General features: G+C 40.3%; 2 protein-coding genes across 2 annotated transcripts in view; one reads left to right on the plus strand and one right to left on the minus strand.

Annotated features, from left to right (window-relative positions):
• UBAC2 (UBA domain containing 2) overlaps positions 1-17,734 on the minus strand; it is a 104,340-nt gene that overhangs the window by 78,136 nt on the left and 8,470 nt on the right. The window contains exons 2-4 of the mRNA XM_082043315.1: positions 15,767-15,894; positions 10,688-10,807; positions 10,111-10,217 (exon numbers count right to left, since the gene is read on the minus strand). Of these exons, the coding sequence (XP_081899441.1) occupies positions 10,111-10,217; positions 10,688-10,807; positions 15,767-15,894 (355 nt within the window). The remainder of the gene's footprint in view (positions 1-10,110; positions 10,218-10,687; positions 10,808-15,766; positions 15,895-17,734) is intronic.
• On the plus strand, positions 3,734-8,796 carry GPR18 (G protein-coupled receptor 18). The gene is made up of 2 exons (XM_082043316.1): positions 3,734-3,804; positions 7,477-8,796. The coding sequence occupies exon 2, from the start codon at positions 7,524-7,526 to the stop codon at positions 8,484-8,486; it is 963 nt and encodes a 320-aa protein (XP_081899442.1). The 5' UTR covers positions 3,734-3,804; positions 7,477-7,523; the 3' UTR covers positions 8,487-8,796.

Consider the following 17,734-nt stretch of genomic DNA (forward strand, 5'->3'; position numbering starts at 1 on the left):
GAAATGAAGCACAATTTCACCAAGGTTGAGAACAGCAACCTGTAACCACATGTTAACTCAGCCACAACAGCAAGCCAGTAAAGCCAGCAAGCCAGCAAGCCCCTCAGTTCCAGAAGGACAGGGAACTGCTGGAGAGGGTCCAGCGTAGGGCAACAAAGATGATGAAGGGAGTGGAGCATCTCCCTTATGAAGAAAGGCTGAGGGAGCTGGGGCTCTTTAGTTTGGAGAAGAGGAGACTGAGGGGTGACCTTATTAATGTTTATAAATATATAAAGGGTGAGTGCCATGAGGATGGAGCCAGGCTCTTCTCGGTGGCAAACAATGATAGGACAAGGGGTAATGGGATCAAGCTGGAACACAAGAGGTTCCACTTAAATTTGAGAAAAAACTTCTTCTCAGTAAGGTGACAGAGCACTGGAACAGGCTGCCCAGGGAGGTTGTGGAGTCTCCTTCTCTGGAGACATTCAAAACCCGCCTGGACACCTTCCTGTGCGACCTCACCTAGGCGTTCCTGCTCCAGCAGGGGGATTGGACTAGATGATCTTTTGAGGTCCCTTCCAATCCCTAACATACTGTGATACTGTGAAATTAACACATGGGAGAGTTGCTTCCTGCACCACTGGTGCACTGGACTGTGCAAATAGCTTCAGTTATTTCTTTACAATAGGTGCAGGTGAAGGAACGTTTGGAAGAAGGAGGACACAAGCTTAAGCCTTCTCCTTACCAAACTGAAGCAGAGGGGGATCCTTCTGCCCCTGTGTGTGCAGAACTTCTTTGCATCAGCTGGACAAAGCTTACATTACATGGTAGGTGGACAAGCAAAACATAATTTTCTGTACCATGACAAAACCATGGAAAGAGAAAGACCCAGCAATACATTACTTCTGCAAAAGCAGCAGCATGAAGACAGTCCCTTCAGTGCTGCACTTTCACATTGCTGGAAGCGATAAAGCTCATTTCTTCTAAGGCTTACTGCCAGTTAGTGAAGGTACCATAACAGACAATACGTGCACTCTGCCTTATACTCAGACTTGAAGCACATTGGCTTAGCTTTTAGCTGCTTAAAAACGGCTTTAACACAACACAACTAAAATAATCTTCTTTACACCCCAAACTTCAAAATAGCAAAAGAAGACCCTGGAGGGAACTGAACGTTTATTTCAGTAAAAGCTGGAGCGATGGAAGTACTCACCCATCTGAGGGAAACCAGTGCAAGACACTCCTCTCTGGCTGATAAAAGAGTACAGAAGGAGAACAAAACAAAAATAGAGTCAGGTGCTTCCTACAACAGAAACCAAAGTGCCAGGGGAATGTGGCACAGTAGAGCAGCCCGCTGGCTCTCGCAAACCACAGTTAGCGCAACTTTTCTCTGGGGTGTTCACCTCCAAATGTTGATCACCCTGCAGCTGCACCCAGCCTGAGCACCCAGACAAGAATTAGCAGACGCTTGCAAACACCTCAGCAGATGGCTGGCAGGCAGAGCTGCCCCTCCACGCTGAGGGGAAAGGCCCGCCAGCCTCTCGGCAGCAGAGTGGTTTGGTGGCCTCGTCACCAGGCAGGCTGTGAAAAGCCTGAGTGAAAGCAAGACACAGACTGACAGGTACATGAAGGTGGTTGCCCTCAAAGGGCCGAATGCAATTTTAGGACTCTATAAATATAACTACTCCTTGCCTTTGAAGGCAACCCTGAGGCTGATGTGGCCTCCAGTGAAAATGAGTTTGACACTCCTGCACTACAGCAAACTAGCTGCATGGCTTAATGTGCCTGTAAACTCCACTGAGCTGCTGTTAACCCCCTGTGTAAACTGCTAAGTTTAAAGTGTGACTGGGTTCCAGCTGCCCTCGCAAGCCACGACCTCCCCTGTCGGGTCAAGACGTCAACCACCCTCTTCAGACAAAATGAGACACAGCTATAAAATGTCACCCTTTCAACCCTCCCCCCAGAAGACAGCAAGTTCACTGCATGAAGCTTCTCCCATCCCAGCCTCAACATCTGCCTGGTTTCCATCCAAATCCAGAACTACTGTTGTACTCCCTCTTCAGCTAAAGGGAGTACTGCCTGTTCACTTGCTTGTTTTGGTATGTTCGGGTGGGAAGGGACCAATGGACTTCTGCACATTTTTTTGCTAAAAATAAAGTACTCTCTCCTGCAAGAGTTCAAAAGCCTAGTTATTATCTTCCAGGAGCCTCACACTCTTTTTTAAACCTTTTAAAAATACATATGTCACCAAATTTTAATGAGCTTTCACTAGACTTAAAAACAGTACGAGTGACTCATCCTGCTGGGGCATGCTCCAGGGTTGTTTTGCTAAAGCCACTGAAGAGTTTTCAGCACTGATAATATTAAGCCCCTTTAAACAGATTTATATATCTATAGGATGGTCTGAGGAGGATTTACAGCTCGTTGCATTTAAGAGGTCTTTGAAATGATCACAAAAATTAAGTTGGATATTAGTTCACCTAAACAGGAAAGACCAACTTTTTACAGATATTAATCTACACACTGAGAACCATAGGCAGGTCCCTTCCTGTGATGACTTCACCAACCACACTGACCCATGCAAATACCTACACGCTACCAAAAACCTATTCAACTGAGATAAATTACATGACTCCAGCAGAGAAGCTGTTTTCCACAGAAGTTACCTTTAGCACTAAGTGAGCATCACCTACCTACATAACTTTTACAGGCAGCGAAGAAAGATGTCCCCAGATAAAAACCTCATTCTGGCTACATCTGAACTGCAGGATTTTGCTGCTTCTAGCACCACATGCAAATTCTTGACTACATGCCAGGAGGAGACCAAAATATTAATGTTCCCTTCCTCAACACACATCTTTTTGCTTCATTTGGGGAGGGAAAATAAAAGCCACGGGAGGTAAACTCTCCATAGTGTGCTTCCATGTCCCGAAGACTGACAGTCAGAGACCTGGAGCTAGTGAGCACTCAACAAAGAATTCACAATGATGCTCCTCTAAATGGCTCCTTCAAAGGCTGGATTGTTTTTCGTGTTGACAAGGAGAAAAAGTAGTGTTTGTGAATACTTTAATCTCACCAAAGATGTCTGTTGCAGTGATACAGTTCAGAGATTTTACTCTATTTTAATAAAGGATAAAACCTCTCTTCATGCAGCACTTTCCTGCAAAGCTCTTAAAATCGCATGTTATTATTTTAGACAGCAAATAAACTATGGAAACACTGCTGTTGTGTTAGTAAAATATGGTAAGTACAAGCACAAACAAAGCCAGTATTTGAGTGAATCACACTTCTCATTTCAAATGTAGCAAGTTTCTGTCACTTTCAGAGTGACTACTATCCAAGGCAATAAAAGTAAAAAGGGGATTTCTACAAAAAGAGGCAGATTACACTCTACAGTAAATACATCTACATTGTGATTATTAGAAACTTTTGCATAACCAAGATACATATTCTTGCAGATACCTTTGCATGTAAACATCCACCAAAAATACGCTTTCATTATACCACAAACATTTAAAAATGTATTTTGAAAAGACACATAGCACAACAGCCCAGTTTGACCACAATGGAAGTATTATAAAAGCTTGCCTGTTCAAAGGTACTAGAAATAGCAGTTCACAGACATCGCATGTTCGTGAAATACTAGCAAGAAACTTTTAAGTGTGACCAATAAAAGTTCAGAACCAGCTAGATCTCGTCATTATTTCCTGCCTGAGAAGAGGAGCTATTTTAGTTAAGCGAAGCTGAGCAAAGAGGAAGTCTAAACCTTCTAGATTGGAGACTATGAAAGGAGCATCTCTGCAGAAACTCTGTAGTGCACAAAAGGTGAGTAACAATCCGCTATGCTACTCTAACAAAGTAACCTGGATGTTTATGTATGTTGCTAAGACAGACTTCTTTCTTCAAAAGCTGAACACCGGCATTTATTCTAGAATTAATGAAAATAAATTGAATACTTTAATGCACTTTCAAAGTATCAGCAGCATTCTATAAATAACATTTAAAGTAAAATGACTGCAACTGTAAAAGCACAGTACCATAAATACTGTTGTTTAGGATTTTAACACTAAATTTAAAAATATGCAATAACCAAAAGCATTGGCAAGGACATTATCACTAAAGGAAAAACGTTTGTTTTGGTTAAACTAAAAACCAGATAGATCTTGTGGTTTGGTCTCTCTGTGCTTCACTGAAAGCCACGTCCTTCTCAGGGAAACGTGAGCAAACGTAAGGGACAGCCAAAGGAAAAAATGGGGATTGCAAAGAGAGATACACACACAATCCTTTAAATGGAGTCACTGTTGCCTTACTCATAGCAAGAATCTGGAAGAAAATATCTAATCCTGGTTGTGTTCTGAAAGTCTTTGCTCTTGTACACAGTACCTAGATGGTCTTCACAACTCCCATTAGACATTCATTAAAAAATTTAACAGATTGACAAAACATATGGACTAACATCAGAGTAGTCATTCAGAATTAACACAGACAGACAGAAACCAGTGAGTCCAGGAGTGCTTCAGCAAGTGCTTTAATCAATATCAGCAAGTAAATGTTCCCATTATGAAAAATGGCAACTAGGGCAAACCAGTCAGAGGCACCCAAAGACCTACTTGGGCTGACCTGGGAGATACTGACCTGAACTCCATGCAGACAAGTACTGATGAAAAATAAGATGATCTGCATTTGCATATAAAGACAGATAAGTACACACTTTAAAAAAAATCCCATTTTTTTTACCTAGATAAATGTTAAATTTTAGATTCTTTAAAATTAAATTTAGGGGAACTGCCTAATTATAACACTGACATGCACTTAAACCCACAGAGTTTGTAAACGGCATCTGAACAACTGAAAAAAAAAACAGTATGTCCATTCTTTGATATACCTCAGAACTGGCACAAACCTGAAACAACCTGCAAACAAGCCATGGAACCACATGTCTTCCTGCATAAATTCAAGCCAGACTCAGCTTCCCCTCTTCCCATCAACACCAGCCTGCTGGTTATTGCAGAAACAAGACCTGACCAGAAATGATTACAATCAGCGCAAGCCCGAAGGAGAGAAAAGCAAAACCAAAATGCATGCTGTTTATTAACATTCATCTATAAAAAGTGAATTCTTCTACCTATCCTATATACATTACTACTCAACTTACCTGCTGAATCAGTCAGGATCTTGGGATAGGTAGTAGTGCACTATGTCATAGGCAACCATTAGCAAGAGAGAACAAAACCAGCGCGAGAGGAAAAAAAAAAAGCACATTTCCAATGTGCGGGGGGGAAGGAGTTTAGCGATATTTGGACAATTTTATGCAACAATAATGAAAGTGGGACAGTATGCCAGATAATATTTCAGCTGTGCTACAAGCATATGCTACAAAACTTTTCTTTTGTGCACATCCCATCTACCTCGCAATAAGATCTGCTATCAGCCTTTTTTTTATTTTTAGTGTCCTTTATACAGTGAGGTATTATAGAGGCATTCAGACAGATGCCCTGCAAAGTTATTTTTCTGTCAGTATTATATGCATAGCTCTTCCCACACAAAACATAAATTCTGTTACACATTCTGACCTCATCCTGATTTGAAAACACGTTTTTGCTTTGAACAGCTAAAAAAAAAATAATCTTTCAGACAAAAGTTTAGCACTAGATATTTGTATGCAGTTTTTTAAATATCTGTAAGCTGGAGAATTGCAAGCAAATCAAAACTTCATATTTCAAGGCAGAAACTAACCTGGAGAAAGATTTAATATGTTAGACTTAAGTTAGTTACTCTTATCAAAAGCAGCTGGTATTTCCCCATGTCAGATCAGGACACTAGATTACTAAACACTGGTTCATCCACTATGTATTCCTATACCACTGAAAAAGTACCTGGTAAACATTATAGTGAAAGCATAAAATGGATGAGCAGTAACAATAAGCCTTTTTCTAATGCATTCTCCACTTTTGGAGATAAAACACACAGAACTACACACTCTTCTGCTCTTGAGAACAGTTTTGGTGCCTGATGCTGTAAAAGTTATTTGGCTGCCTGTCACAAGTGGGAAGACCAAACAAACAACATTTTCCTCCTCCTCTCCACAAAGCTGCCACAGGGCTGGGTAAAAAGCCAAACAAGAGGAACCTTCCCATACAAAGCCACCAAACTGTCACCACAGCAAGAGCCAGGCAAGTGGGGGGGTGCAGGTTAACCAGAGCACCCATGCAATCCCTGGGCAAGGTCTGCCATCCTCAAATGGCTGCCAGGGAAACCAGGATAAAAACTCTTTCTGCTGTTCAGCCTGGAAAAGAGAAGGTTGAGAAGGGATCTTATCAGTGTTTATAAACATCTCAAGGGTGGGTGTCAAGAGGATGGGACCAGACTCCTTTCAGTGGTGCCCAACGACAGAATGAGGGGCAACAGGCACAGACTGAAGCACAGGAGGTTTCATCTGAATATGAGGAGAAACTTCTTTACTGTGAGGGTGCCAGAGCACTGGAACAGGCTGCCCAGAGAGGCTGTGGAGTCTCCTTCTCTGGAGACATTCAAAACCCACCTGGACACATTCCTGTGTGATCTGCTCTGGGTGAACCTGCTTTAGCAGGTGGGTTGGACTAGATGACTTCCAGAAGTCCTTTCCAACCCCAACCAGTCTGTGATTCTCATCACTGAGTCTTCATAATGACATGTCACATGTCCAATTCCAATGACCAAGAAGCTGAAAGAAGCAACACAGCTCTGCTCTGGACCTGCTGGCTGCCAGCCGGCAACTTTTGCCCCTAAAAATACAGTTCACATAGGCCCTGATTGGAGACAGGGCTGATTCCCATCTTTCTACTTCTTTAAATAGGAAGTCTATCAATCTATTAATCTCATTCATATGTCAGGTGGTTGGTTCCAACGCCCTCAGATTAAATAAAGTATCAGAAGCTACACAGCTGTTAAGATAGCTTTTTAATATCTTTTATGAGCAACAGCATGCACCTCTTCTTTTGGGAGCTAAGTAGTTCCTACACAGGTAAAACGCAAAATCAATACTTGACTTTACACAGCCAAATGTCACTACATGCCATGCTCAATTTTTTCTCATAACTATTTTTAGTCGTTAATTTTTCAACAGGGACAACTTGAAGAAATGTTTTCTTCAGAAAATAGCTCCTTCTTACCTCAACTACAGCTGTTTCAATACAATTATCAGCAACTGAAGCACAACCGAAATAGCTGGTCAATCTTGACTTTTGGATGCCTTGTATAAGAAATCTCTTCAGTAACTAGACATGTTTAATTAAAAACTATCTTATAAATACTATTTCTCACAAGCCTGACAGAACAGATACTTCCTTCAGAGCACAAGAACATATTTGTAGTCAGAAAAAGCAACAAAGCTAGCACATTTCACAGCTAAACAATATAATCTCTTCACTAAATCCCATTCTACAACAATCTTCTTGTTTTGTTTTTAAATAAAGTTTTTATTCAACTGAGAATAATCCTATTTTATCTATCTTTCAGGGTATTTATGGAGTGCAGCAGTTGTTCCTAAATTCAGTTAAAATAGGATGTCTGGAAACCAGCACCCTGAAGAATACCGGATTGCATCACTGGTCTTCTACAGTTTTATATTCACAGTGGGATTGTTGGTGAATGCCACTGCACTATGGGTTTTTAGCTGCACTACCAAGAAGAGAACAACTATAACTGTATATATGATGAATGTGGCACTACTTGACATAATTTTTATATTTTCCTTGCCTTTTCGGATAATCTACCATGCGAAAGAAATGTGGCCTTTTGGAGATATATTCTGTCGGATTATCAGTGCTTTCACTATATTTTATCCAGCCATTGCTCTGTGGTTGCTCACTTTCATAAGCGTAGACAGATTTATGGCTATTGTCCAGCCCAAACATGTCAAAGAACTAAAAAACACCAAAAAAGCTATGCTGGCTTGCGCTGGAATCTGGGTAATGACCCTCGCAACAACGTCCCCATTGCTGTTTTTACAATCTGATCCAGACAAAGCCTCGAATTTCACCACCTGCATGAAAATGCTTGATATCATCCATTTAAAGGAAGTAAATACACTGAACTTTTCTCGCTTGATTTTTTTCTTTTTGATTCCCTTGTTTATCATGATGGGGTGTTACCTTGTCATTATTTATAATTTTATCCATGGCAGGACTTCCAAACTGAAGCCTAAGGCCAAGGAGAGATCCATAAGAATTATAGTTACTCTAATTGCTCAAGTACTCATTTGCTTCGTACCCTTCCACGCTTGCTTCGCCTTCCTGATGTTGCAAAATGAAAACACAACTTATAATCCCTGGGCAGCCTTTACCACCTTTCTCATGAATCTCAGTACATGCTTGGATGTTATACTGTACTATATTGTTTCTAAACAATTTCAGGCAAGAGTTATCAGTGTAATCCTTTATCGCAATTACCTTCGCAGCGTGCGCAGGAAAAGTTTTCGAACTGGAAGTGTAAGATCACTCAGTAATATGAATAGTGAAATGATATAGAAAGATTAAAAAAAAATGTCAGGGGATTTTTGCAGTGTAAACAAGTGATAATTTTTTCTGAATTCTAGCATTTTGACTGCACTGAAGAATGTGGTATAGCCAGAAGTAACAGATAATGTTTGTTGCACTGTAAATATGAGAGAAGCTGAATAATTGCACTTCTTTATATTTGCTCAACATCTTTTGTAAATCTGAAATGAACTAAAACCTAGTATTAGTGTTAAACTTTCCAATGCTTTTGTCATTTCAAACGACTGTGAATATTGTCGGACATGAAGAAGTGACTTTCAGTGTAATAAAGCAGGCAACACTGAAGAATTACGATGCAATATATAATTTTTTATATTTGCACAACCAAACGCTCCTGAAACACCTGTATATCCCACACCTCTAAAATCAGCTTCATTCTCTGAAGATCAATGCTAGCGTGACTCAAAGAGAAAGCATATGTAAGTAACATTCATATTTCATTCATAAACTTATTTGATGCAGATTTCTTTGTAACTGACAACATTCTGCAGTCATAGATAAAAATACCATCAAAAGGTATAATAGTCAAACTGTTCTTTAGTTCCCTGGGAGTATGATGTGCACATGTAATTACACCTTGCTCTTGCACAAAGTATGTTTTTACACAGATGAAAATACTGAATTTGTCCAGACACACCGGCAGCCTGTGTCCCAGCAACAAACTTCAAGGTAGAACACACGAGTAACTGCAATACTACTCAGGCTTTCAGCTCCTTCTGAATACTCACACCCTACAAAAAAATGTAGCTTTAAAATGTCAAACACGTGACATTTCTTCCTTATTAAATCAGCATTTAGCTACTTTCAAGATATGCACTAAAAAGTGAGAAATACACAAGTCTAATATGGTGTTTAATATTAAAAATCTCACTCCAAGCACTTTTACTATTATCTCAGTGTGCGACACATGGAAACTCCGGTCTGTACAAGGCCGATCTCACCTGTCAGAAGCTTAACCACAAAGGCTCTGCAAGCTCTATGGTTTTACCGTAACATGTACATCCCTTATTAGGCACAAAAATCTCAAATACAGGTTATGTGGAACTGAATCACTGAATACCTTAAAGCTGTAAGAACTTCAGATGCAAGCACTAAATGGAATGACATGCTCTAAGTACTCAATTTTTGAAACACAAATATACACAATATCAGCATGAAATGCATATAGCTGCGTACGCATTTAAAAGTGAATATAAAGATATGAATTACAGTTGTGCTCTCTTTGTGAATTAAGAAACTAATCAGCACCAACCTGATTTCAGTTTTAAATTTATCAAATTCAACAAAACCAACTGCAGTAATAATTTGTGCACAGCAAGCTGTGTTTCGGTCATACTGACAGTGGAAACGGGACTAACAGAATGGAAAGTAATCATTATATGGATACATTTTAAATTAATTAACCACAGATCACAACTAGGAAACAAATGTTTAAAAATATAATATTTGCCCCAAGAACCTTTACACCGTAGTTCAAAGGAGGATTAAATCTCATTTGAAGGGTTACATGAAGAAAGTTTTTCAAATTAATAGTTGCACAAAATAATCCCTTGAAACTACATCTAAAATAACCAATCCATTAGAAGCTACTTACAAACCAGAAGGCAAGCTGTTGATGGTGATGCCAAACATATACTGGGTGATTTCTACAAGGAGAAGATCAAACAAAGCTGAGAGTGTCCAAGCACCCAGTAAAAACGACTGGAAAGAAAAAGTTGTATTCAAATTAATTCAACAATTTAAAAATCAGGTTTCAAGGTATCTCTAAATAAATGTAACAAAAAGGAAAAAAATAACACCACCACCAACAAACAAACAAAATACCACTATACTACTTCAATTAAGACAAAATATGTAGGACAATGTAATTACAGACCTACATGTCAAGATGCTGAAGAACGAAGAGTTAGATTTGTTACAAAAATTAAATTATCTTGGTCTGGTAACTTTCAACTGATACAGCTGCAAACTTTAATTAGAATAATCCACTGATTGCAAGATAATATCAACATAAATTAAGATTTAGGGAAAAGAAATTATCTTTAAAACTCTTTAACATGTGTTTAGCTACAAAATACTAGTAATAGAACTGCAATATTAATCCAAAACTACAACATTCTAAAGAGTGTAGAAAATAGCTTCTGTTAAAAAAGAAAGTAACTAGAACTTACAGAAAATTTTCTGCTGCCATATCTTCTTTCAAATATTCTAAAGTTGTAAATGAGCAGACTGCTGCAGAATGTGTCTTTCAAATCAAGGCATATTGTTCTCCCACATACAAGTCTCCAAATCTAGAAGGTAACAGATTGTCATGTTAAGCCTCTCTTTCTTCAAGTAAATTCTTTACAGAGTTTGTGCTGAGAGTGAATATAATCCCAAAGTCAGATAACAGAAATGCAGTACATTTAGGAGGGGAAGTAAAGACTGTTACGGAGAATTCAAGAAGTCTGTTTAAAAATAAAGTATTTTCAAGGAGGAGATCTACCTGTTAAAATAAATCTACTATTTAAATGAAGTCAAATACATTTTTATGTCCCTAGTTCACATTTACAAATAAAAATGGAAATCACAACCCTAGTAAATTCTAAAATTACAGAAAAAAAAGTTGTGAAGTGACTTCCGCATACCAACCAGTCCAGCTCTAAAAAGATCAGCTTGTGCAGGGCCATGCCAAGTTGAGTCTTGAACACCTCCAAGGATGGAGATTCTACAGCCTCTCTGGGTAACATATGCCAGTGTTTGTCCACCCCCGTGGTTTAAAAAACTAAATAAATTCCTTACATCTAGGCACAATTTCCCATGTTACGCCTTGCATCCACTACCTCAGTGAACCTCCAAGCAGAGTCTGGTTCCAGCTTCTCTACAGCTTCTGATCAGGTACTTCTAGACAGCAATAAGGTGTCTCCTCTTTGTCTTCTTGAGGCTGCGCAGACCCAGTTCTCAGCCCCTCATTCTATGTCACATGCTCCAACCCTCTGTCCCAGTGGAACAGCTCCAGTCTGTTCACATCTTTCTTGTACTGAGGATCCCAGAACAGGACACTTGTGAGACCACATCTAGACCACCGTGTCAACTAGAGGAGTAGGGTCATTTGCCCTGACCTACAGGCCACAGTCTCACTAACAGAGTCCAGGAGATGGTTGGCCTTCTTGGCTGCAAGAGTGCACTGTTAGCTCCTGTTGTCCACCAAGATCTACAGGTCCTGCTCTGTAGAGCTACTTCCCAAACACTCACCTCCTGCAAGCCTGCACTGTTGCAGCCTGGGGTTATTCCATCTCAGCTGCAGGACCTTCCAAATCATGAAGTTCCCATCAGTTCCCATCTTGGGTTTGCCAAGTTACCTCTGAATAGCAGCCCTGCCTTCCAACATATTGACCATTACCACCAATTTTGGATTACCTACATATTTGCTTAGACTGCACTCCATCCCATCATCCAGGTCACTAATGAAGACATTAAATAGTACTAGTCCTAGTACTTATCTCTGAGGGGCCCTCCCCTAATTAATACCTGCCAAATGGACTTTGCACTAATGACCATAATCCCATTGAGAGTACAGCCAATTTTCTACCCATTTCTTGTCCAGTTATTCAGTACATACCTCACCAGTTTGGCTTCAAGGATGCAATGGGAGACTGGCTTAAAGGCCCTGCTAAAGTGAAGGTATGCAAAATCCAATACAGCACCACTTGCCTCATGGAAGAAAGCAATCAGTTGATGAGGCATGCTTTCAGAGAGTTGTAGTACAGATGAGGTAGGAAGGCACCTCTGGACATCATCTAGTCTGACATCCTCACTGAAAACAAAGTCAGCTAGAGCAGGATGTTAACCGACCATGTCCAGGTTTTGACTGTCTCCAAGGATGGAGACTACACAACTTCTTTGGGGAAACTGCTCCTCTGTTCCATCAGTCTTACAGTAAAAAGATCTTTATTTAAATGGAATTACTTCTATTTCAATTTGTGCCCTCTGCCTCTTGTCCATTCACTGGGCCTGGCTCCCTCTTCTTTGCTTCCTCCCATGAGGTATTTACACACACCAATGCTACCCCTGATCCTCACATGCCCAGCCAGCTCTTCTTCCTTGTTTTTAAGCATGAGGTTCAGACACAACATCACCCCTCATCAGCTCCTCAATCACCTGGGTTAGGAAGCTGTTATCAATGCCCTCCAGAAACCTCCTGGACTCTTGTGCCCTGCTGTGTTACCCTCCCAGCACATATAAGGATGGTTAAAGCCCTCTATGAGGGCCAGGACCTGAAACCAGGTGTCTGAAGAAGGCCTCACACACTTCTTCATGATCAGGTGGCTCGTAGCACACACCACCATCAAAGTTGGCTGTGCTGGTTTGCCCTCTAATCCTGACCCATAAACTCTCAACTTTTTCATGTCCCAATACAAAGCTCTGTGCAGTTCTGTGGCTCTTTCACATAACAAGCAATTCTCCTCCTTGCCTGTCCTTCATAAAGAGTTTGTACCTGCCTGTTGCAGCTCGCTTGTCACATGAACTAACCCACATCTCCGTGACTCCAATGAGATTGTAGCCCTGTAACGGCATATGACTTTAATTCCTCTTATTTCTTCCCTGTGTAGCACACACTAGGGTACAGACACTTCAGAGAGACACCCAGTCACGCTGATTTCCCAGAAAACATATAGGAGTGTTCCACATAACGCTGTCCCATAGGCACTTCCTTATTTATGTGCATACACTTGAAGTAGGTCCTTTTCAGTCCTGTTTTGTTGATTACAAGATCCCTTTTGTTCACAGCAGCCGGTATCCTTTGCTGGCTAACCCAGTCCACTGCCTCCTCAGTTGACTGTGGATTGTCATCTCCCTCTTGTGTTGTTCCTGACTTAAAGTCCTCCTCAGCAGGCTGGCCTGCCTGTTAGCAAAGATGCTTTGTCCCACTTGGTTAGGTGGATCCCAACTCTTCCAAGCAGTCTTCAACCATCAGAGAAGCTCCCATGGGCACAAAAAGTGTTGCTGACATGTGCAACCCATTGTGACCCACAGGATCTGTCCACTTCACCTTGGTTGGCTGCTCCCAGTCACCTTTGTGCGTGGGTTGAGAAATGGCTTCTAAAAAGATTTTATCTGTGACCTTCCTAGGGACCAAGTCAAGGCTGAGTGGCTGGATGGTACCTGGACCCTCCTGCCTGCCCCTCCTAAAGACAGGCACGATGTTTGCCTTTCTCCAGCTATTGGGTACTTCCACCAACTGCCATGACCTCTCAAAGATGCTAAAGAAAGTCTCACGATCACATTTTGAGCTTCTCTGGCACCCTCAGAGGCAACTCATCTGGTTCCATTAACTTGTGCGTACAGTTGGGTTAAGTGATTACTAACTCTGTTTTTCTCAATGGTGGATACTGCTTTACTCTCACAGACTCTGCTTGGAGGCCTGAAGGAAAAACGTACTGATAAATACATCTGATTGAATACCTCAGCATATTCCTTGTCACCTAGTTCTCCTGCCACAATGAGGATCAGGCCCATACCTTCCTTAAGCCTTTCTTTTGCTGCAGATGTACTTAAAGAAAACTTCGTTGCTGCCCTTCATCTCTCTCACTAGTCTCCAGCACAAGCTTTGGCTCTCCCAGCTCCCTTTCCTAAGCCACAGCCTGCTAGGCGTTCTCCCCTCTGTGGAAGTCCAAGTGCCAACACACTACCTAAACTTTACATGTTTCTCAAGGTCTTTAGGTCTCAGCCGATGCTTCAGCCTCCAATTTCCTCAGGACTGCACAAGAAGAAAGAAATGGGACCTCACCATTGCAGTTGTCCCATGTCTAAATGCCCAGTGTTGAAACCCAGCCAGCACCTTGAGTACCCCTACTGCTGAAGTCCAAACTGGCAGGGCTGTGAGATGGTAGCTGAACATTTCATGATACACATTAACTGAACAGCCCTTGCATAGGCTGTGTAAGGCTTCTAAGCCTGATTGCTTTGTGCTTTAGCCAGCCTAAAAAATACATAGTTCTAATGTCACCAAGATCTTCATTATACACACGTTTCTTCACTGCTCTTGAGGATCCCCTTTATGGAGACAAACACCTTTTACTTTTGGACTAAAAAAAGAAACACAAACCTACAAAATTTCCATTTTAAACTTGAATAGTTTCTCACACTTTCTCTTCCTCCCCCCCAAACACTTGGTTGTAACACTTTAAAAAGGCAGACATTAATTTATGTGTTTTTGCTGCACAGCACTAGCAAGAAACTTGGAAAATATGAGCAGTGCTCTTGCAGAGTTGCAATCTATGAGATTATAATGACGCTCTTGTTCTTGACAAGAAAGATCACAGCGAGCACAACAGCATAGGGTATCACCAGCTAGGTCTAATAATCTTTTAAGGCTTCCAGGCTACAGTCGGCATCCTCAAAGACATAGAGTTGACTTCATACATTTTTTTGATCTAACCGTAAAACATGTGGGGTAAGATAATTACAGAGACATCTGCTGACCCTTCTCTGTTGAGCAGTAGTTTGCCATTTCTGAAAATGAAAAAAAACCCAAACCCCCACAAAACTTATTAATCACTTCTCCGGGTATTATTTCAACAATTACAACTGTACTAGAGGATTCTTAATTAAGATGGGAAAAAAACCTTACAAGATGAAATACCAAAAGATAAAGTATTTTAGTTTGAACTGGGAATAAGCAATAAAAGTCTAATAAGATAATCAACCAATTCAGCAGGTTACTGAGGAGCATGACAAACTCCCCCATCACTTGGAATCTTCAAATTAGAATCAGCAGTTCTATTCAATGGGTAAATCTTAATTTCCTGCAACTAACTACAGCAGAAGTTAGAGCAAAAGTTACGGCCTCTGTTAAAATAAACCATATACAATCAGAGTAGCTGATCATAATAGCCCTCTTCAGCCTCAAAAACTAAGCACGATAACATACTGACATTCATATGAAACTATTTAATATTAGTACATAGGTTAAACCATACTTCACTCCCAGCAGACTTCCAAATGCCACCATCTGGAAGGAAATATGGTACAAAACTAATCATTTCCCAGCCAAAAGAAAGAAGTGAAAAGCTGTGTTGATACTTTCACATCAGTTTTTCTTGCTTTTACCAAAAAGTAGCTTACTGATGTGACATTAAAAAAGGTAAAAACAAGCTGGTCTACAACAGTGAATAAAGCAAAAGACCCAGAGGAGAAAAAACTGGGAGAAATCACACAGAAGAGCATAGTTCGCAGTCTCTTTCCACACAAAATCAACTGATTCTTACCTGAAAATCCTCTTTTATAGCTTGTAGGTTATATGCAAAGAACTTCTGATAATGTTGGAAGAGCAGAGTCAATAGAATTGAGATGGCACTTGGGACTAATAACAGGCTCTTTGACAAAGGTGCTTTATCTTAAAGACAAAAAACAAACAAAAAAACATTTTAGAGAACAATCTATCACATTTAAAAAGTGACATATTTAAACAGGTGATTGGAAAACATAATAGCAGTGGCACCACTTTGACTTTTTATCTCAACAATGTCCCAATTTGTCAACAACTTGTAAATATGTAAGAAAAACAAAACACCCAAAGGAAGCCTTTGGAGATATTAAAGACAGTTAAATATTAATCAGACATTTTGTTTTCATCATTCTCTCATGAAATTATTTGTTGGGCCATAATTAAACCAAAGTGCTCTGCACCTGTGGAGGTCACGCCCTCCTATGCTGCCCTCCTAAAGCTCAATCATGTTCCAGGAAATAAAACATTCACATTTTGTTGTTGGCCAAACAGACATGCAAACAGACATTATTTTTTTAAATTATTCCTCTAATTTAGTTGGATGCTTACAAAAAGTTTGAAGTCATTGGAGTACTGTAGAACATTGACGGAAAACAGAAGCTGGAGCTGCCTGAAAGTTACTGTGCACACACATATTAACTTGAAACCTCAGGCAATGCTCCCATAGTTAACTTAGCTAAATTAACATTTCTTAATGTGACAAGGTCAGTTTTATAACCAGGATACAACAGATATATGAAAGTACAGCCTAAATCAGAACAAAAGGAGTAATCACAACAGTAGATATTTCTGAACCAAAGTTTGATGTGTTATTTTACTATCAGATGCATTTACATTATTTCATGAATTTCTTACACGCCTCCTTTTAGCTTTCAGCTTAGACACTTTAAACATTGTTATGAAAGAAAAGTACTTATTTTTAACCACGTCATCAAGTGAAAAACCACACAAGTAACCAACCCATTAATGTGACAGTCACCCACAGGGAACATCACATGAGTAACGGAAACTTCTACTCTCAAGCTTCTCAAAAATGTCATCACAGTTGATGAGTTTATTCTTGTCCAGTAAAGCTGAGAAAGGTCACAGAATCATAGAATGGTTGGGGTTGGAAGGGACCTCTGGAGATGATCTAGTCCAATCCACCTGCTAAAGCAGGTTCACCCAGAGCGGATCACACAGGAATGTGTCCAGGTGGGTTTTGAATGACCAGAGAAGAAGACTCCACAACCCCTCATCCTATTGTTGGGCACCCCTGAAAAGAGTCTGGTCCTCTTGATATCCACCCTTCAGATATTTGTAAGCATTGATAAGATCCCCTCTCAGCCTTCCCTCCCAGATAAACAATAAATCTCTTGAAGTGTTTTTTTCAAAGCGTTTCACTGTACAGTGCAGTAGTTTGCTTTGCTACTCCACAGCATATAGATCCTTACAAAGGGCTACTGTAAGGTCACCAGTGAAGGAACAACCCTCCCACTGCTGTGGAATGTCTCAAGCAGCAAGACCAAAAATGACTAACAATCCCAGATACTGACAATCAGGCATTCTGACATCTGAGTCAAATTGCTTACTTTGAATGGAAAGGTAAAATTCAGAAAGTAAAATTTTAGTCCAATGGATTTGGAACTGTGTGCAAGATGGAAACATGTATTATGAACCTATGCTGGGTACCAGTGTCTACTGGCAGCACCAATGTAAACGTGCACAAGGAGGAGAAAAACACAGTGCCTTTGTACCATGTAAAGAAAGTAAAATGAAAGGATAAACTCACATTTTCAGCCTGAAGAGTTAAAATACATCAAATACGAACCTGAAAGACCTTGGAATAATTTTGCAATCCCAAATTACTCCTTAAGTGTCAATTCTTTCCAACAACAGGCAGTAATAGCATTGGTGCTGCAACACACGTACTGAACTTCAATCTAAGGGAACAGAGTGATTTCGTAAC

Source organism: Streptopelia decaocto (assembly GCF_964273445.1).
Source record: "Streptopelia decaocto genome assembly, chromosome: 1".
NCBI lineage: Eukaryota > Metazoa > Chordata > Aves > Columbiformes > Columbidae > Streptopelia > Streptopelia decaocto.